This window comes from Lepisma saccharinum, chromosome 13 (assembly GCF_977018435.1).
Source record: "Lepisma saccharinum chromosome 13, izLepSacc3.1, whole genome shotgun sequence".
Taxonomy (NCBI): domain Eukaryota; kingdom Metazoa; phylum Arthropoda; class Insecta; order Zygentoma; family Lepismatidae; genus Lepisma; species Lepisma saccharinum.
In genome coordinates this window covers 23,834,901-23,852,438 of record NC_139241.1, presented here as the reverse complement: position 1 = coordinate 23,852,438, position 17,538 = coordinate 23,834,901, and the positions used below count along the sequence as shown (strand labels likewise).

The following is a 17,538-nucleotide window of genomic DNA, read 5'->3' as shown; positions in this document are numbered from 1 at the left end:
TTCACTTTAAGTGATTCTTTTTCCATTTATGGAATAAAAGCTAACAATTTCCAATAAGTTCCAGAAATATACTATGCAGAAAACGCCGAGAATTAACGACTTTTTTAAAATGACCATTCGGTATTTAACGAATCCTCGGGATCCCGAAAAGTTGGGAAGTCATTTCCCGAAGTCGGGATCGGGATGGGAGTTTTTTTTCCGATCCCGGTTCCGACTTTTATAGTGTACGGACTGAATCTTCTTAAGTAGATGTTACTCTTACTCTTGTGTGATTCAGGTTTTTTAACTTGAATTTTTGGAATTGAACAATCAGAGTTGTTGTTGATCTCGATGATAAAGTATGAGAAAAAAATGTTGGATTTCACTCCTGGAAACGGACGTTGGGGGGAAGTCAAAGAAGGGCAATTTTACCCCTAGCAAGGAGTAAGTGAGTGATTTTCGATTATTATTTTTTTCGGCAGTTTGAGACAATTTTATGGGGATGGTAACTGGAGCATTTTTTGCCTTCGAGGTTCCTTCACGGAGAACATTTATATCAGTGAATAAGTGAGTAGGATTGAGGCTTTATATACGCGTACATTGGACTAGTCTCTTCGTACAGAAATAGTGTACTTTACGGAGTTCTTGTTCAAAGAGTGTTGAAATGATTATTTCAAAAATTGCAATCGTGTCAACTTTGATTTTATTACACAACAAAAGATGGTTACATATGATCAAAATATTTATAACATAAGATCCGTAGACGAAAGATAATTTTGGTAACAACAAATCTGGAGGGGAAAATATTGACAAAATACGAGAGCAAATTTTACAAGCAGATTTGGCATTTTAAAATATATATATCTGTGTCATTTACTGTTATTCATTCCATACATATATGCTCCCTCTTATGTGGGTGTGAAACAGAACACCATACATATCTGAAGTTGCTGATATCTTGTCCATAATAGTCCTGCAGGTGTTATTTTGAAATAATTTGTACAATGCAGGTGAGCTCTTAAGAATGTTACTCCACTTCTTCGGCCTTTGTGCTGTTCAAAGACAGATGCTGAAATTGAAATAAACTTTGTTAATTATCGAAGAATAAAATATATATTCAGTCAGTGACGAAGAAATGCTGGGTTCAGGGGTATATTATTAACCCCACATTTGTGAGAGGAGTTACAGTACCCCCTATATATTTGATCTGAATTATACTCCTTGCACTCCCCTCCAATATTTCGATAGAAACAGAATGCTGTCGTTTAAAAAGAATCGTTTTCAGTAGCTAAACGCCAAAAGGAATTTTCTTCGTGAACCTAATATGGTATTAGAAAAGTTCCTTGATCTGCACTCTCGGAAAAGGTTATGATGTAATAAAGATGTTTAATATGAGTGCATAACAATGAATTCAGGACTAGAACTTTATCTGCTCCGGAATTGTACATTTAAAAAAATATATTAAAACTAAGCTCAAATTATCCATAATATTTAAATTTTTAAAATATTAAGAATGATTTTGTGGGTAATACTTGTTCATTGGTAGTACATGCTTATACAAATTTTATTTCATAATTTTAAAACTATGAAGCCTGTTTTAACACACACACACACATACACAAATAACACTGATCAACAATGATTTTGTTTAATGAATAATTTTCACTGATTCTTATGTGTTTTGGTGTGCTGATTCTGAATATGAAGTCAGAATTTCTCCATCGCGCTCCATTTATTTGCAACACATATTCTTTTTTTTTCCTCCTTGTAGCCTTTTTTATCATTAAGCTCTATTATGGTAGCAAAAGTACAAGTATTATGAGTTCCAAAACATGAATATAAGTAACTGGATTTGCTTAAAACCTTTCTGAGCAAACCAATCATTGATGACAACAGTGGCATTGTTGAGAACAATGATAAAATCCTGGTTTATAACCATCAGGATATACACCAATGGTAACATTTCAGTTGAAATCCAGTTATCTTACGTTTGTGACAAATAAGTTAGTTGGTACTAATTTGCGAATATTTTGTGCTATATACAGTGTATGTATACTGTATTTAAAAAATGCATCATTAGTATGTTAACCAACCAAGCAATTTTTGTTATATTTTCGTTGAGTCAGTGGTGGATACAGGAGTCTCAGTTGGGAGGGGCGAGTGTGTAAAGTGTGTCTAAAGGGATTCGCTGTTGCCATAAGTTCTATTTCCGGATTTGTGTGTGTTGGCAATGTTTGCCAGAATTGTTGGTTAGCATCTCGTGGCTGGATTACTGGCGTTAGTTCCAGATCTTCTAGAATTTGAGTGCTGGGTGTGTACATGTCTTGGCCTGAAATGATACGGGCCGATTTGCTTTGCACCCGTTCCAGTCGTCAATAGGTGGCATGCTGCCAGGTTGGGCCAGCCAAAGTCAAAGTTGGAATGATGTACATCTGGAGTAGATTTAGCCTCGTCTGTAGTGTCGATTTCGGACAAGTACACATAACGAAAAGTGCAAAGACTTTTCGTAGACCTCTGTTGGCCACATCTTGGATGAGAGAGGCAAGCGTGAGTCCTCGATCTAGGGTGACCACTATATATATTTGACTTTGTCCTCATGTGGAACTGCTTGTCCGTGATATGAAAGTTGTCTGAGTTCATACTTTCTTCTCTTAGTGTGGATGACAGATACACTTTTCGCGGCGTTCACCTTCAGACGCCATTTGCGAGCCCACGCTTGGAACTCATCGAGTTGTTGTTGGAGATATCGGTAGCATAAGGCTATGCGACGACTCACTGCAAAAAATGCGGTATCGTCCGAGTACATAGCTTGGAAATATCCCTCTGAAGTTGTGACATCTGCTGTATAGAACGTGTACAAAAGTATAGAAAGTACTGCTCCCTGAGGTACACCTGCTGATATGAGCCGGGTTTTAGAGGTTGCCCCTGAGAAGGAGACAAAGAAACTGCGTTTGCTCAGGTAAGATTGGAGGAGTTGGATATAGCAAATCGGGAATCACTGCTGTAAAAGTTTATATCTGAGACCAGAGTGCCAGACTCGGTCAAAGGCCCTGCTTATATCCAGATAAACCCCTATTGCGAACTGCTATCTATTGAATGTCGTTGTGATGTAGTGTACCACACAGACTAGCTGAGAGGTGGTACTGTGGTTGGCCCTAAAACCAAATTGTTGGTGTGGTAGGAGTGGTACGTATGTCATGAGTCTCGAGAGTAATACTTTTTCGAAGAGTTTCCTAAGGTGTGAAAGGAAACTTATGGGCCTATAATGCTCTGGTTTGAGAGTACTCTTTCCAGCTTTGGGTAATGTTATGACCTTTGTCGTCATCCATGCAGTGGGAAAGTAGCCTAGTTGTAAGATGGCATTGAATATGTATGTAATGAATACAAGTAATTTGCGAGTGAGATGTCGCAGAGGTTCGGGTCGTATCCCATCTGGCAAAGGAGTCTTGTTTTTAGGCAATTTTCGGATTTGGCGTTCTACCTCTCAAGGTGACGTCAAATTTGGTATGTGCTCTATTTGTCTGGTGGTGAAAGAGCGTATCGACCTGTTTACATGTGTGATGATATGCTCATCTGATGGATCTTCAATTGGAGTGAATTGCTCCTCGAGAGCATTTGCAAAGACTTCAACATGATCTTGTGGCTCATGTAACAGCCAGGTTGGTCCTTATATGACTCTGGTGTATGATGATTCCTTGGGACGAAGATATACGTTGATCATTCACTAAATGGCCGTTGAGTGTGTCATTCCAGTATTGTGCAGTTGATTGTTGGATGAGAGTTTTCAACTTGGAGCACAGAGAATTTCAAGAGTTTTATATGTGGGACCCCTTGCGTGTTGCGACCTTCGTCTCGCCCACCGTTTTAACTGAATATACGTACATTAGGTGACGAAGACTGCCTGTCATTTGCAACGATCGGTGCAGCTGTGTGACTTCTGTGCTTTCTACCTCAGCTTTGAGCAGAGAGTGGATGAGATGTGATACTAAGTCATCGATGGGTGGAGTGTCTGAGGAGTATCATGAAGATCGAGAAGAGAGTTCACATTTCCTCTGAATTTATCGCAATTTGTCTTGCGTCTCAGAAGGGGTGGGACTCCTTGAGTGAGAGTACGGTGGGAAACTTGGAACATTACAGGCTCGTGGTCTGAATCCAAAGCAGAGATTACGTATGGGTCAGACTACGTCCAGCACGTCAGGCCTTCCATCCAGCTATGGATAGCGAGTGGGCTCGCGGTGTGCTTGGATAGTGAAGGTGGAGCGAAGTATGTAGTTATGCAGTAGGTCGCCTGCATTATTGGGATATTGTGAATGCCAGGATGTATGCTTGGCATTGAGATCTCTAGCAAGAACCACTTTATTGTCCAATTTACTTACGTTGTCATAATCATCTGGTACATACAAGTCCAAGAGCAGGGGATCTGTATCCAGCCACGAGAATGAGTGACTCTCCGGGAGTTAGAATACGCACAGCCAGCGCTTCTAGACCGTACAATGGTGGTACATGTACTTGCTGAAATGGAAAATCCCTTTTTACTGCTGCTAGTAATCCGCCTCTCGATCTCCCAATCCGATCCAGTAGGTATATGAGATAGTTCGACAATTTCCAACCTTTGACTGTGTGGGAGAAGTGTGTTTAACTGATGAGTGCTACGTCTAGTTTGATATGTAGAAGGAAGTGGATGAGAGTATGTCTCTGCCATCTTAGTCCATCTGCGTTCCACGCCATGATGGTAAGTGGGTTGTGAATTTTCGATTGACTAGAAACAGCCATCGTCAATCATTCTGCAATTGTATCAACATATGCGCCTGCTTTTCTTACAGTGTCCATAGCAGAGGTAAGACTAGCAATACCTCTTTTAACATGTGGTATTATTTTGCGTAGATACATTCCTTTGAAGAACTCAAAAATGAGTTTAATGTCTGCGGCTGATGCGTCATCCTGAGTGGATTCTGGTATATTTGTTGTGGAGAAGGTCTCTTTGGTAACGATTTTGGCTGGGGTGTTTCTGGGTGGAGTGGCTGATCCTGCGTATGTTGACGAAGTTTGTTGTGAAGAGGTGGTTTCTGCAGAGGTTGCAGGTGTTTGTTGAAAAGTGATGGCTTGGGGAGGGTTTTGCGTCTTCTTGTTGGTGGATGTTTGAGCATATGTATAGGCGCTGTAGACTGGACACCCTCTTATGATCACCCTGCCAGTTGGTATATTTGGCTGGGGTAGTGGCGTCTGTTTTAAGACAAGCCCTTGTCAAGTGTCCCTGTCCGCATTTGAGGCAGCGGACTAGTGTTTTACATTGGTTTTGACCATATCTTATTTTCTGATATCGATAACACTGTAGTGTGGTGGGTGGTTTCTATACCTGTATTTTAATTCTGTAGTGAAGAATATATTCTTCTTTGTATATTTCGTGAGTAGTGGAGTTTCTTGAAAGCGACACCATAAAGAGTGGTATCAACTATCGTTCATTTGAGCCCTTCTTTCTGCGAGACATTTGGTGTTTAGAGCTGTGTCCTTAATTGTTATCGGGTAAGAAGTACCACTGGATTGTCTATTGAGCACCTTGAAACGTTTCCAATACTTGGTGGGATGGCTTTCGTCAGTCAATTGGTTGCACGTTTCAATCCATCGAGGTTGTTTATAAGCTTTTATATAGTTTTTAACTGTACCCTGCCATTGACAGTGTAAGTTAAGGGATTTGGGATTTCTGGTCTGGATGTAGTCCCTGTATGCTCGTCGTGATGCTGTGATTAGATGAAGATATTGCGGAGATAGCTTTGTTTTTTAACTATTGAGAGTGGTCGCAGGTATGTGAGTGGTTGCCGCACTGGTAATCTGTGCCGTAAGATGTTCCACAGCCGTATCGAGTTCCTGTGAATTTCTTGGTGGTGGATTTGGGTCTGCAAATTCATGCTGTAGCTTTGCACTATATGCATCCCAATTTGCTTTGTTGTAACACCAGATTTTTCGGGGTTGTATTTTACTGCTCATATTGCGGTTACCAAGATTTAAGGTAATTTTCACTGCGTCATGATCACTGCCAATGGAATCCAGCACAGATATGTTCAAGTAGGCGCTAAGAGATGCTGATTTTATAACGACGTAAGGGAAAGTGTTACTTATGGGTCGTGTGGCTCTGAGCAGTACATGGAATTCCGCTGTGGTGTTTTGGTCCAGAAATTATAGAAAGTTTGTTTTGTCTTGCATGCTGCCACTATGATAATTGATGTCCGCTGCTATGATATAATGTTTACTCAGGTTGTGGATATGTTCAAAGAATTGGTATGGAATAGTCTCCTCTGGTCTTACATAGATTATAGCAAATGTAACAACCCGGGATGGAAAGTAAATGGCACTAGCAGTATGTTCTGGGAAGGTTACTGTTCGATAAGGTCATTTTCTATCTATTCCAATTGCTGTGCCGCCATTTACTCCTATGCCCGGCGGATCATAATGGCGTAAAATATTGTAAGGTGGTATATGAAAGCTCATTTTTGGAGCAAGATAGGTTTCGTTTAGAGCAAAGCAGTGAACAGATTCTTCCACGAGCAGGTGTTCCAATATAACTTTTCGTTTATAGAATGATCGGATATTTAAAAATAGAAAAGTATACATATTCGAAACCTTAAACAGCAGTTACCAAGTAAGATATGTGGAAATGTACATGAGGACCAGATTATGTTGCATGGAGTTGCAAGATGAAAATGGTTTTAGCAGATGCTGTGACTTGGGTTAATATGTGGGTTCTTAAAAATGAGTGCACATTTTGAAGTCAGTGTGAAGAAACGTGGATCTTCCACTGTTACCGGATTTCGTAGTGAGTTGTTAGGTTCTGTAGCAGTGTCATTGGTGCGAAGCAGGACTGTTAGGTCAGGGTGTTCAGGTATTGCATCTGGCTTGGCTTTGCATTTGTAGCTGTATGTAGGATGGTTTTCCGTACATGTGACACATTTTGGTGGAGCGGTTTGGTTTTGGCATTATTTGGTTTGAATGGGGTCCTGAACAGTATCCGCATTTATCTTGATTTGGACATTCAGCGGTAGTGCGCTTGTTGCACTGTTGGCATTTTTCACACAGGAATGGAAGAGGTTGTTGAGAACGGGATGGTTCAACTTTGTATCTGCGTCTCTATATGTATGCTCCACTGTGTAATACTTTTAATAACTACTTTTTTGTGTTCATGTTATGTTATATGGATAAATGTATGACACGTGTTTGCGTTTGGTGTAGTGGTGCCATCTATTGTTTTTTAAAAAGTTTCTGACGAATGGTATCCATACTGGTCTAATCTCTAGGCTGGAATCATATCATCATCCATCCCCATCTTCGTAAATTAGCCAAAAGTGGCACAAAAACCAAAGTAAAATAAAGTTAATCAATCAATCAATCATAGAATTCCCGGCTAAGCGATCTTGACAAGATCATTTACAAACATACGTAAATAATTATCCACAGATTTTTTTCTATAATTTTACAGCTTTTTGTGTTGAAAAACCACACAGACACATACTCGCTTACTTTCGACGTGGCCTTTGGCTACGTCTTGTGCGTTCGTAGTCTTGACTTTTGGCCACGTCTATTGTGCACGCACTTTAGAGATGGGATTCCTTAATGCTCTTAAGGCCTTTGAAAATGTCGGCATCCGTTGTCGAAGGAAAGGAAGCAAGTGAATACGTACGTATAATTGAAAAATTTTAGAACGCAACGTTATATGTGTACGTGCTCTAATACTCTAAAAATACAAAATATTATTATCTAGTTTCATAATAATTAAGTACTGTCCGTTCAAAAATATTAGTTAGATTTTTTCCGTAAACGAATTCAATAGTGGCACCTTTTTATGAAGCAATACAATGAAATGTTTTTGATCATTCTCCGCGAATTCCTATATTGCCTGAGGCTCATACTTTAACAAACGAGAATTCAAGTTCTACTTTACTTACCTTAGATTTTCGGGGATAAAATAATCCTTATTTAAGTTTCCTAGCAACGACGTCCGTTTCCATGGCCAACAACAAACATGGCAAACACAAAACTATTGTTACATCTGTTGTTGTACATTTTTTTAAAAGCTATGATGTAGCTATTTTCGTATTAAGTAGTAAGTTATAACTGTTTATGCAATCTCTTATGTAGATGTTGCCCTTGTTTGAATAACATTTCCTAACTAGGAATTGATTCATTGTGTGTTATGGATCAGTGAGAAAAATGTGTGAATTTTACGCCCTGGAAACGGACGTTTCTAGGGACGCGAAATAATAAATTTCTCGTTGTTCTGAGGCACTTTCATGGGGGTCGCAATGGAGCATTTTTTGCCTTTGGGGCTTGCTTCATGGAGAACATGTCAGTGAGTGGTGGGATTGGGGTTATATATATATATATATATATATATATATATATATATATATATATACAGGGTGACTGGTAATTAGATGTATTCCCTGAAAGGGATTAAAGTAGAGACAATTTGCAATAAATTTGAATATATGATACCCCGTCCAAAAATCAGTAGTTTTCGAGATAATCGAATTTCTTTTGTTTCTTTAAAAAATGACAATTTTCCACATAAAAAGATGAATCGAGAAAAAACTGCTCATTGTATGGAACTTATTTCAGCATTTTCTGATAGCTAACAAATAAGTAGTTCGTTGAAAAAAAAAAGTTTTTCCCAAATAACAATCACATGTAAGTACCGGGTGAGTCTAAACTTACAAGTGATGATACAAAATGCACACTTAGCTTACTTGGCAACGTATTAATAACAAAAATGGTATTACACGAAGCGTACAAATTACTGAAATTACTTCCTTGAGTCATCAGCTATCCAACAAGGTACAAATGTTCCTAACATTCACACTTGTGTACAAGAAATAATACTTCATTCATCTTCATGTGAATGGAATCAATGAACAAAACAATTAAAGAACATTTACACGTCTTGCTCAAAGTGGGCACCTCCGTTACGAATGCAGGCACGCAGGTTTTTACGGACATTTGGTCTCTTAACTCGTGATGTGATGGTGTCCTTGATGTGTTGACCAGCTGTTAAGATCCTTTCCCTGAGCTCTTCTTGCGAGTTTACCTTTGTCTTGTCATGTGGCTTCAAATGTAAAAGTCGCAAGGCTTCAAATCTTGGGATCGAGCCGGCCATGGAATCGGGCCGCCTCGGCCAATCTATTTCTTTGGGTAATTTTCATCCAGCCACTGTCGCACGCCCAGGCAGAAGTATGGATGGGCGTCATCAACAATCATTTGATCGAGCCATTTTTCTTCCCCAAATCTTAAATGGCATCATCACTTATGAACATTTTTTGAGGAACGGGATGGCAATGTTGTTGGAGGATGTGCCTCTAGCTACAAGACGTGACATGATTTATCAGCATGATTACTGCCCAGCTCGATCCCCGATCGATTTGAAGCCTTGCGACTTTTACATTTGGAGCCACATGACAAGACACAGGTAAACTCGCAAGAAGAGCTCAGGGAGAGGATCTTAACAGCTGGTCAACACATCAAGGACACCATCACATCACAAGTTAAGAGACCAAATGTCCGAAAAAACCTGCGTGCCTGCATTCGTAACGGAGGTGCCCACTTTGAGCAAGACGTGTAATGTTCTTTAATTGTATTGTTCATTGATTCCATTCACATGAAGATGAATGAAGTATTATTTCTTGAACATAAATGTGTATGTTAGAAGCATTTGTACCTTGTTGGATAGCAGATGTCACAAGGAAGTAATTTAAGTAATTTGTACGCTTCGTGTCATACCATTTTTGTTATTAATACGTTACCAAGTAAGCTAAGGGTGCATTTTTTTATCATCACTTGTAAGTTTAAACCCACCCGGTACTTTCATGTGATTGTTATTTGGGAAAAACTTTTTTTTCAACGAACTACTTATTTGTTAGCTATCAGAAAACGCTGAAATAAGTTCCATACGATGAGCAGTTTATTCGCCATTCATCTTTTTATGTGGAAAATTGTCATTTTTTAAAGAAACAAAAGAAATTCGATTATCTCGAAAACTACTAATTTTCGGACGGGGTATCATATGGTCAAATTTATTGCAAATTGTCTCTACTTTAACCCCTTTCAGGGAATACATCTAATTACCAGTCACCCTGTATATTGGATATATATTTTACACGTATTGTCCTTACCATCATTATCATCATTGTCATGAGGATTATTTTGTCCTTGAGGTCCAACTGATTGTTGAACCTGATGAGCAACTTGTCTCCTGTTACACAGAGCTGGAAAATGATACTCATTGTAGCCTCTGGAACGTCGCTCTCTGTGCCGAATACCTGAAAGAATACAGGACATGAATTATTTTAGAATCATCTTTGTTCTATGCATGTAGTTATTATAAAAGGAAGTTTATATGAGGCGTTGCGGATACGAAGGGCGAACTCAACAAACGTGCATTGTGAGTGAAATGCGTTTCAAGTTGTCAGGCACAGTGCGAACTCCACCCAAAACTTTGGAAATCACTCATGAAACATTACGATCTACTGTTAATAGGTTTTTGTGGAGTTTGAACTGTGCCTGACAACTTGAAACGCATTTCCCTCACAATGCACGTTTGTTGAGTTCGCCCTTCGTATCCGCAACGCCCCATATGTACTTTTATCAATAACGTATGTACATGTTATACCTAAGACATGTGGAGATAGATGCTTTGGTGCCAGGCACGTAGCCATTGGGAGTGATCGGGGGACTAAAGCTCCTCCCCAAATCCTACAAATATTTAGTTTAAATAGCGTATAGTGGTAATTATTTCTGCATTCTTAGCAGGATTAAACATCTTGTGTAATAAGTTGTAATATTCTGAGAAATCTTCAGGTCTTCTACTCCCACAATTTGACGGCGGGTACTGATTAGGTGGTGAACCTTCTCTGAAATGAAATTCTGGATACGGGCCTGCCTGGTCCATTTATTATTTGGTTTGAGTTGATGTTTAAGTCCACTTTGTGCACAGTAAGGGTAATCGGGACTGGACCTATGGTTTAAAGTGGAATCCAAACCACTATGTGCCTCCACCGTGTATTGAACCCGGGACCCCTTCATTACAAGGCGACGACGCTACCACTGCGCCATCGGGGAGGCCTTTCCATTTATTATTATATACTGCTATTAGTGCGTTGCGTAAAATGTAGGTAAGCTTGTTAACATACTTGTGTTCAAACTGTATATGTAGCCTTTAGTGGATTCCTCTCCCTCTTTTCAAGCCTGCTCTTTTCAAACTTTCTGTGATTAAAGAAATAAATATTTAAAGAGAAGTCATCTCGAGAATTAATTGTACAATAAGAAACAGTTTTTCTTCTTTGGAAAGACAGGCCTCATAGCAGATGTGGAAATTATACATTTTACCTTCCAATAAGGAAAGTTAACCAGGCGTTGGTCGACTGTTGTCGGAGTAACGCCGACGGTCGACAAGTTAGCACGACGCTCACACCTCCACTTTCAAAATTTCGTTGATATCTTTTGGTTCTCAATATCATTTTCTGCTCATTCTGTGTATATTCCACATTGTTGTTTCGTCACGTCTAGTGTACTATGGCCCGTGAACATTTCTTTGAGTTTGATTGTCATCTTTATTGGCTGATACCTTACTGTTGCTGTCCCGATCACTTACATCACTATCTTCTGAATCAAGAATATCGCACTGCTCCTCACCTACACTTTCATAGTCTGTATCGTCCATTAACCTTTGCAATATATGAGTATTGCCCATCTTGAAAAAGTCATTTAAACACAAGAAGACTAATATAATTCACGAAAACAAAAAAAAATGAATAAATAAAAAAACACAGTCCCGCGGTTGGTCGACACGTGAGCGTCACGCTAATATCTGACAATGTGTTGACAGGATCACGGCATGGCTGGAATGGAACGCTCCACCCTATCATATTTTCCCACTCGTAACAAAACAAAAGACTGCTAGACTGCGTCTCAAAGAGCTTTCGTATTTTACAACAGATATATAATAAGCTGATAAATTTCAATGTTAGCGCAGTGCTAACATGTCAACCAATGGCGGGTTAAGGGAAGAACAACATAAAAATTAAAATTTTAGACAGAAATTTGTTTTCCGCCACAATAGACTAAAGTGAATGAATATAACGTAGCATGTAGCAGTGGTACAGTGGTATTCATGAGTATTACAGTGCAAATTGTCCATCATAATGTTCGTGCACTTTATTTGACCCAATAAGAGCTTCAAGAATTAAAAGAAAACCGAAAATAAGCTGTTCACAACTTCTGCACCAGCATACATAAAAACCCATCACTTAAAAACACATAGGATGTTAGAGAAAAATTAATGAAAATAGTTATGGACAATTTGCACGGTAATACTCATGAATCCCACTGTACAGTCCTACAACCATGCAAAGTTGCGTTGAAAGTAGGTTGATACTTCTTGGGGGGGGGGGTATATAAAATGTATAGGAAAATGAGTGTTGCCACCTATGGATGCTAGATGAACGAAATTTACAGGGGAGCAAAACAAATTACCACTCTTTGAGAACGTGCAATGCTCGTCCTCAAATTTTGGAGAAAAAAAAAGCGGAAAATATGTAACAATTTAGAACACCGTAATATTCGGGTAGTTTTGAAAATTAAAAATTTCTCGCTGGACCCCTAATTGTCGCAAGTTGTGCATAAATTCCTTTGTTTTCCTTATTAGGCCTACGGTACATGTAAATGTAAAGTAAGCAAAAAGCGATATTTGAAGAGTAAATAGCACATTTCTAAGTATAGTTTCCTATGATGTTGTGGAGAGTGAATCGGATATTTTTCAAATTACGTTTGTTAATAATAAAAACAATGGATATTTTGTTTTGTCGTTCCAGTAAGTTATACCTTCCCCTTTACACAAATGAAAAATGAATTGAACTATCGTCTGCAGTTTTCAGGAAATCGCACGTTAATTGATGTCACGTGGTGTTTGTTTCTTTTGAAACCAGCCGTCCTGAAGGCCATAATTATGCAGTATGTGTTCACATCATGAAGCAGAGTCTGGAAGTAGCTGCAGTTGCATGTAACGCAGTTAGAAGTAAACATTACTGTTTTTTAGGAATTCCAACTGTAATTAGGTACTTTAAAAAGTAAGTAGCTGTACCTAACAGATTTACTTTTATGCAACAGGAGTAACGTTGGGCAACTCAGTGTCCAACTACAAGGGTTGGATAAAAAGTAATGGCAACACTGCTGTCCCGTGAAAGGGGTGAGTCACAGCGCCACAAGCGTTTCGTGGCTGATAAAGGAATGTCAGACGAGGAAGTATAGTGAGTGGGAGCGATTGTATGTTATTCAGTCAAAACCAGCAGTGCTCTGAAGCAGAGGACGAGAGTGCAAGCGCCCTAACAATATGTTTAGGCAAGAAGAACAACGTCTCACAGGCAGACGGTCAACGCAGCCTACTTCTGCACCTTCTTGCAACACCACCTACGTCTCGCAAGAAGAAGGAAGCGAGGGCACGTTCTGGCACGGTGTCCCATCATCCTGCTTGACAATGCAAGGTGTCACATTGCGAACACTCTGACGGCGCTCCTGCATAACTGGTAGTGGGAGGTACTGGAACATCCACCGTATTCACCGGTATGAGACCGTGTGATTACGACATTTTTGCCAAAATGAAGGAACCACTGGGCTGGAAGCACTACGACAAGCGCGAAGCCATCATACGTGCTATAGGGCGGTCACTGCGGGACATCGACAGAGATGAACGAGCTGACGGTGTACGACTCCTTCCATACGTGTGGCAGAAGATCGTACACTTGTATGTCTTCTCTGAATCCAAAGGTGAAAGAATTTTCGCGAAATCGCCTAGTATGCTCGACTTGGTTGCATGCTAAATTTAGAACATTTAATTGCAATTCGTAATTTCTAGTCTCAAGCCAAAACTTTATTGTTTTGAGCGAATTGCTGCGCCATGTATGGATTTTTCTAGTTTAATTTTTTCGGAATCCAAACTGTGTTTTAAAGCGTGTACGTGTATTTTATTGTGTAGGTCTTTGGTTCCTCTTTCTTTACCACTTTCGTTGAAAATTGTTCATTCCCGAAAATTTTGTTCTAATTCGAAGTTATTGAACGTTCCCTGCTGCCATCTGTTTTGCCTCTTTAAGTTACCTTTATTCCCCCCTCGTATATGTGCTCTTGATATCGACATCAGTTATCTGATTCAGCTCCCATTTCTTGTAAAGCGAATATCTCTAAGATGATGTTAGTCCCAATCAATGGCGAAGCGTAGAGTTGCTAGCAGGGTAGGCAGAAAAGTGCGATAATATCCATTAGTTGTTTGAATCTCTTTAAAGGTGGGCGGGAGGGGGTAATGTCATGGAGAGTGGTTCAATGTCTCTCCAAGCAGCTGGCGTGACGCTTTCAAAAGTGTTGTTATCGGCCATCAGTACGACAATTATGTCTGTTAAACGTTCTCTTCCCGCCTACCAGATGTCATCGATCTAGATTTTTGTTGATTTCGTTTTTTTATCCACAAACCTCTAGAAAGAACTACCAATCATGATACATCGAAAAATCCAAGGAATAGTGGTCGAGCCCTGTTGTCAATTCTTCATCACTTTTTTTCAGATTTTTTTTTTTTCAATTGAGGTGAAAGGGGGGAAGAAGAACCCCATAATTTTCGGGTCAGTATGATGTTTGTGCCGTGAACAGACGACAGAATTCCGCACTTTCAACGACTGTCAGTTTGGTACGAACTACTGTCGCCAACTTAGTTTTTTGGAGCAAGACTTCCTCGCACCGAGGAAAACACCATTGTTGTTTGTTGTCTAACCAAAGGAATGGTTGTAATTATATCCTGCCTTAGCTTTGCAGATAAATGAATTTCTGACACCTGTATGTGCAAGGAAACATTTTCGTCTGATTTATTCTGATCTAGGTTACTCGTGACGATGAGAATGCTTGGAAAATGAATTATAGAGGATCAAGAAACATTGACTATTGATATGACTACAATCAGGTCAGCTGGCTTCTTAACTTGTTAGGATGATCACTACGGGGCGGAAGCTCTCAAGAAAAAAAAAACAAAGGTAAAGGTGACCTATCTCATTAAGTGTGAATACTTCGCATTGTAGTTTGTTCTGTCCCTTGTGTGACTAGACACCTTTTCGTGATAATAGAACATAGGATCCTTGTTTGGAACTCTTCTATGATGGCAACACGACAAGTTACTATATAACACATAAACAAGTTATAATAAATATAGTTGGGGGTGCTTGAGAGAAATAGAATCCCAATTTTTAGGCACGATTTAGCTCTTTTCTGCCAATCAAATGTGACAACACTGGTCTGTTCCGCCAGACCTGAACCGGACATGGACCGCGTGAATAACCTCATAGCACTCTTTGTCCTAAACCCAAAAAAGTCTTCCCTTGCATTGTACTCTCAAAGTCCTCTCCTCTTTTTATATCTTTTTATATCACCTCTTCGCTTGTGTCGGCTACATAAAAAGTGTCTACTTGACGACAGTGTTAACGCATTAAATAGCGTTTCAAAAAATTCTTAATTTTTTTAAAAAAATTGTTGCCACTTGCCACTGTTACTTTCAAAGGAAAAATTTAATAATAGAGTTGAAAACATTTTAGAAATGAAATATTACATCCTTAAAGTGTTATAAGAAAGAAATATGAACAAACAGAAGTGGCTCCTACCTTACCGATGTTACATCTTCCCTCAATTAAGAACTCAATTGTTCTTGCATTTCAGTCCAATCAGGCACTTTCTGGCAAACTGATCGCTGCACACGACACGAATCCCAAACAAAGCTCTACCACCACGAACCCGCACTCGCGAGCTACGATGCCATGTAGCATCATGGACAGGCCAAGTTTTCACAGACAGCGAACAAGCCAGGAAATCCCTGTTCACGATAAAAATAAATTATTCTATTTCCAGTCAGTAAAACTACTTTGCAAATATAAGGCGTAACTAGCATTTTAATTTACATGATTTGGTATGAACACATACTTTACAAATACTCTATAAGTTTCTTTTAGATTTTCTGTTTACGCTACGGTGTTGTAGTGAATCGAGAAGACCATCATCACTCCGACCAGAAAACGAAGTCAGAACTTCAGTACTCCGTAATTTTCAATTTCACTTACTTTTGTCGATGAAAGGAAGGAAAACCTACGTTTCGTACAAAATATGGAGAATGTACAATGAAATGGAAATCTCTCTACATGAAAACAGGCTAATGTTTATATAAAATGCTGGTAGACCACAAATTTCCAACCCTGGTGAAATACGTGTTACTGATATTCTATTCGTCCTAGTGGGTAACACCGTGAGGCCAGCCTCATGAGCACATTATAAGCATTTGTACAGTACTCGTAAGATTAGGCTTCCCGCATTTTCGACCGTACGAAAGAATATGAAGAGAAGAGGCCCCAGCAGATGTGCCTCATTCCGTACGAAGTTCGTATACTGGACATGGTTAGAATTATTTTTGCAATTATCATAAATGAAAATCCCAAACCTTAACATGGCATTACATATGTTTTGACGAAATAAGTAAAGACACTTTTAAAAGAGCAATGATGTGGATAGGGCCTTTCAATGTCACCCATCCCTTTCATTCAACATATAATCCAGCCAATTCGTTAGTTTTGGTACAGCGCCTTGAATAACGTAGTGTGGAAAACGACCCAAGAAACTGGTTCCCCGAGACGATGACAAGTAGATGGCAGTGCGATCGACCCAGGTGCTAATTTTGTTATGAAAGTAATGCGGCTTAGTTAGTTTTTGGAATATATTGTGTAGATTTGTTTCTCTAGAAAGGCGGTAAGTGAATTGATGGAAACAGTTATATTTGTGGAGTGATTTGCAGTCACGAAATGGCATTAATTTGGAAAGAAAAGTAAAATAAAATTAATAAATAAATAGCACGCATGGACCGGACGTCAGGTCTTGGACTGTGTATTAGAGTTTATTTTTCTATGTTATTAGAATATAAATAGTATCCTGAGAGATATTTCATACCAAGGCGACAAACCACAAATGTCGCTTGAAAGCGAGCAGTCGGAAATCAATGCAGCCTTTCTAACAGTAGGGACAAAAGCTCTGACTGCACCGTTTCCTCAAGGAGATTTTACACCAAAGCGATACGCGACAAACGATACGAGGATTTCACACCAAAGCGACACGGGTCATTCGGTCCAAGACAACTTTCATACCGAAGTGACACATGTTCCTTGGAGAGGAGCCAATCAAGAGCAACATTTCACATCGTAGCGGCATGACGGGCAGCACAGGCCAGCCTTCGGTTGGTGAAATCCTCAAGCGACAAGTGTCGCGTGCCGCTTGTCGCTTTGGTGCGCAATCTCACTAAAGCAAGACACTCATTGCATCGCGTATGCGCGGACAATAAACCACGGCAACATGTTGCAAGCTATTGAGGAAATGGCCCAGTTTGAGCGACGCAGAAGCGACAAAGCGACACGTGTGGCTTATCGTGTCGCCTAGATCTGTTGTTGTAATGTGCGGTTTATCGTGTCGCCTATCTGTTGTTCGCAAGCAACGCTTGCTAATAGACTG

The 17,538-nt window shown here is 39.6% G+C and overlaps 1 protein-coding gene across 1 annotated transcript in view; it reads right to left on the bottom strand.

Annotated features, from left to right (window-relative positions):
- Positions 1-673: 673 nt before the first annotated feature.
- LOC145996897 (uncharacterized) overlaps positions 674-17,538 on the bottom strand; it is a 78,659-nt gene continuing 61,794 nt past the window's right edge. The window contains exons 6-7 of the mRNA XM_083133457.1: positions 10,137-10,283; positions 674-1,048 (exon numbers count right to left, since the gene is read on the bottom strand). Coding sequence (XP_082989583.1) covers positions 1,007-1,048; positions 10,137-10,283 — 189 coding nt within the window. The 3' untranslated portion in view covers positions 674-1,006. The remainder of the gene's footprint in view (positions 1,049-10,136; positions 10,284-17,538) is intronic.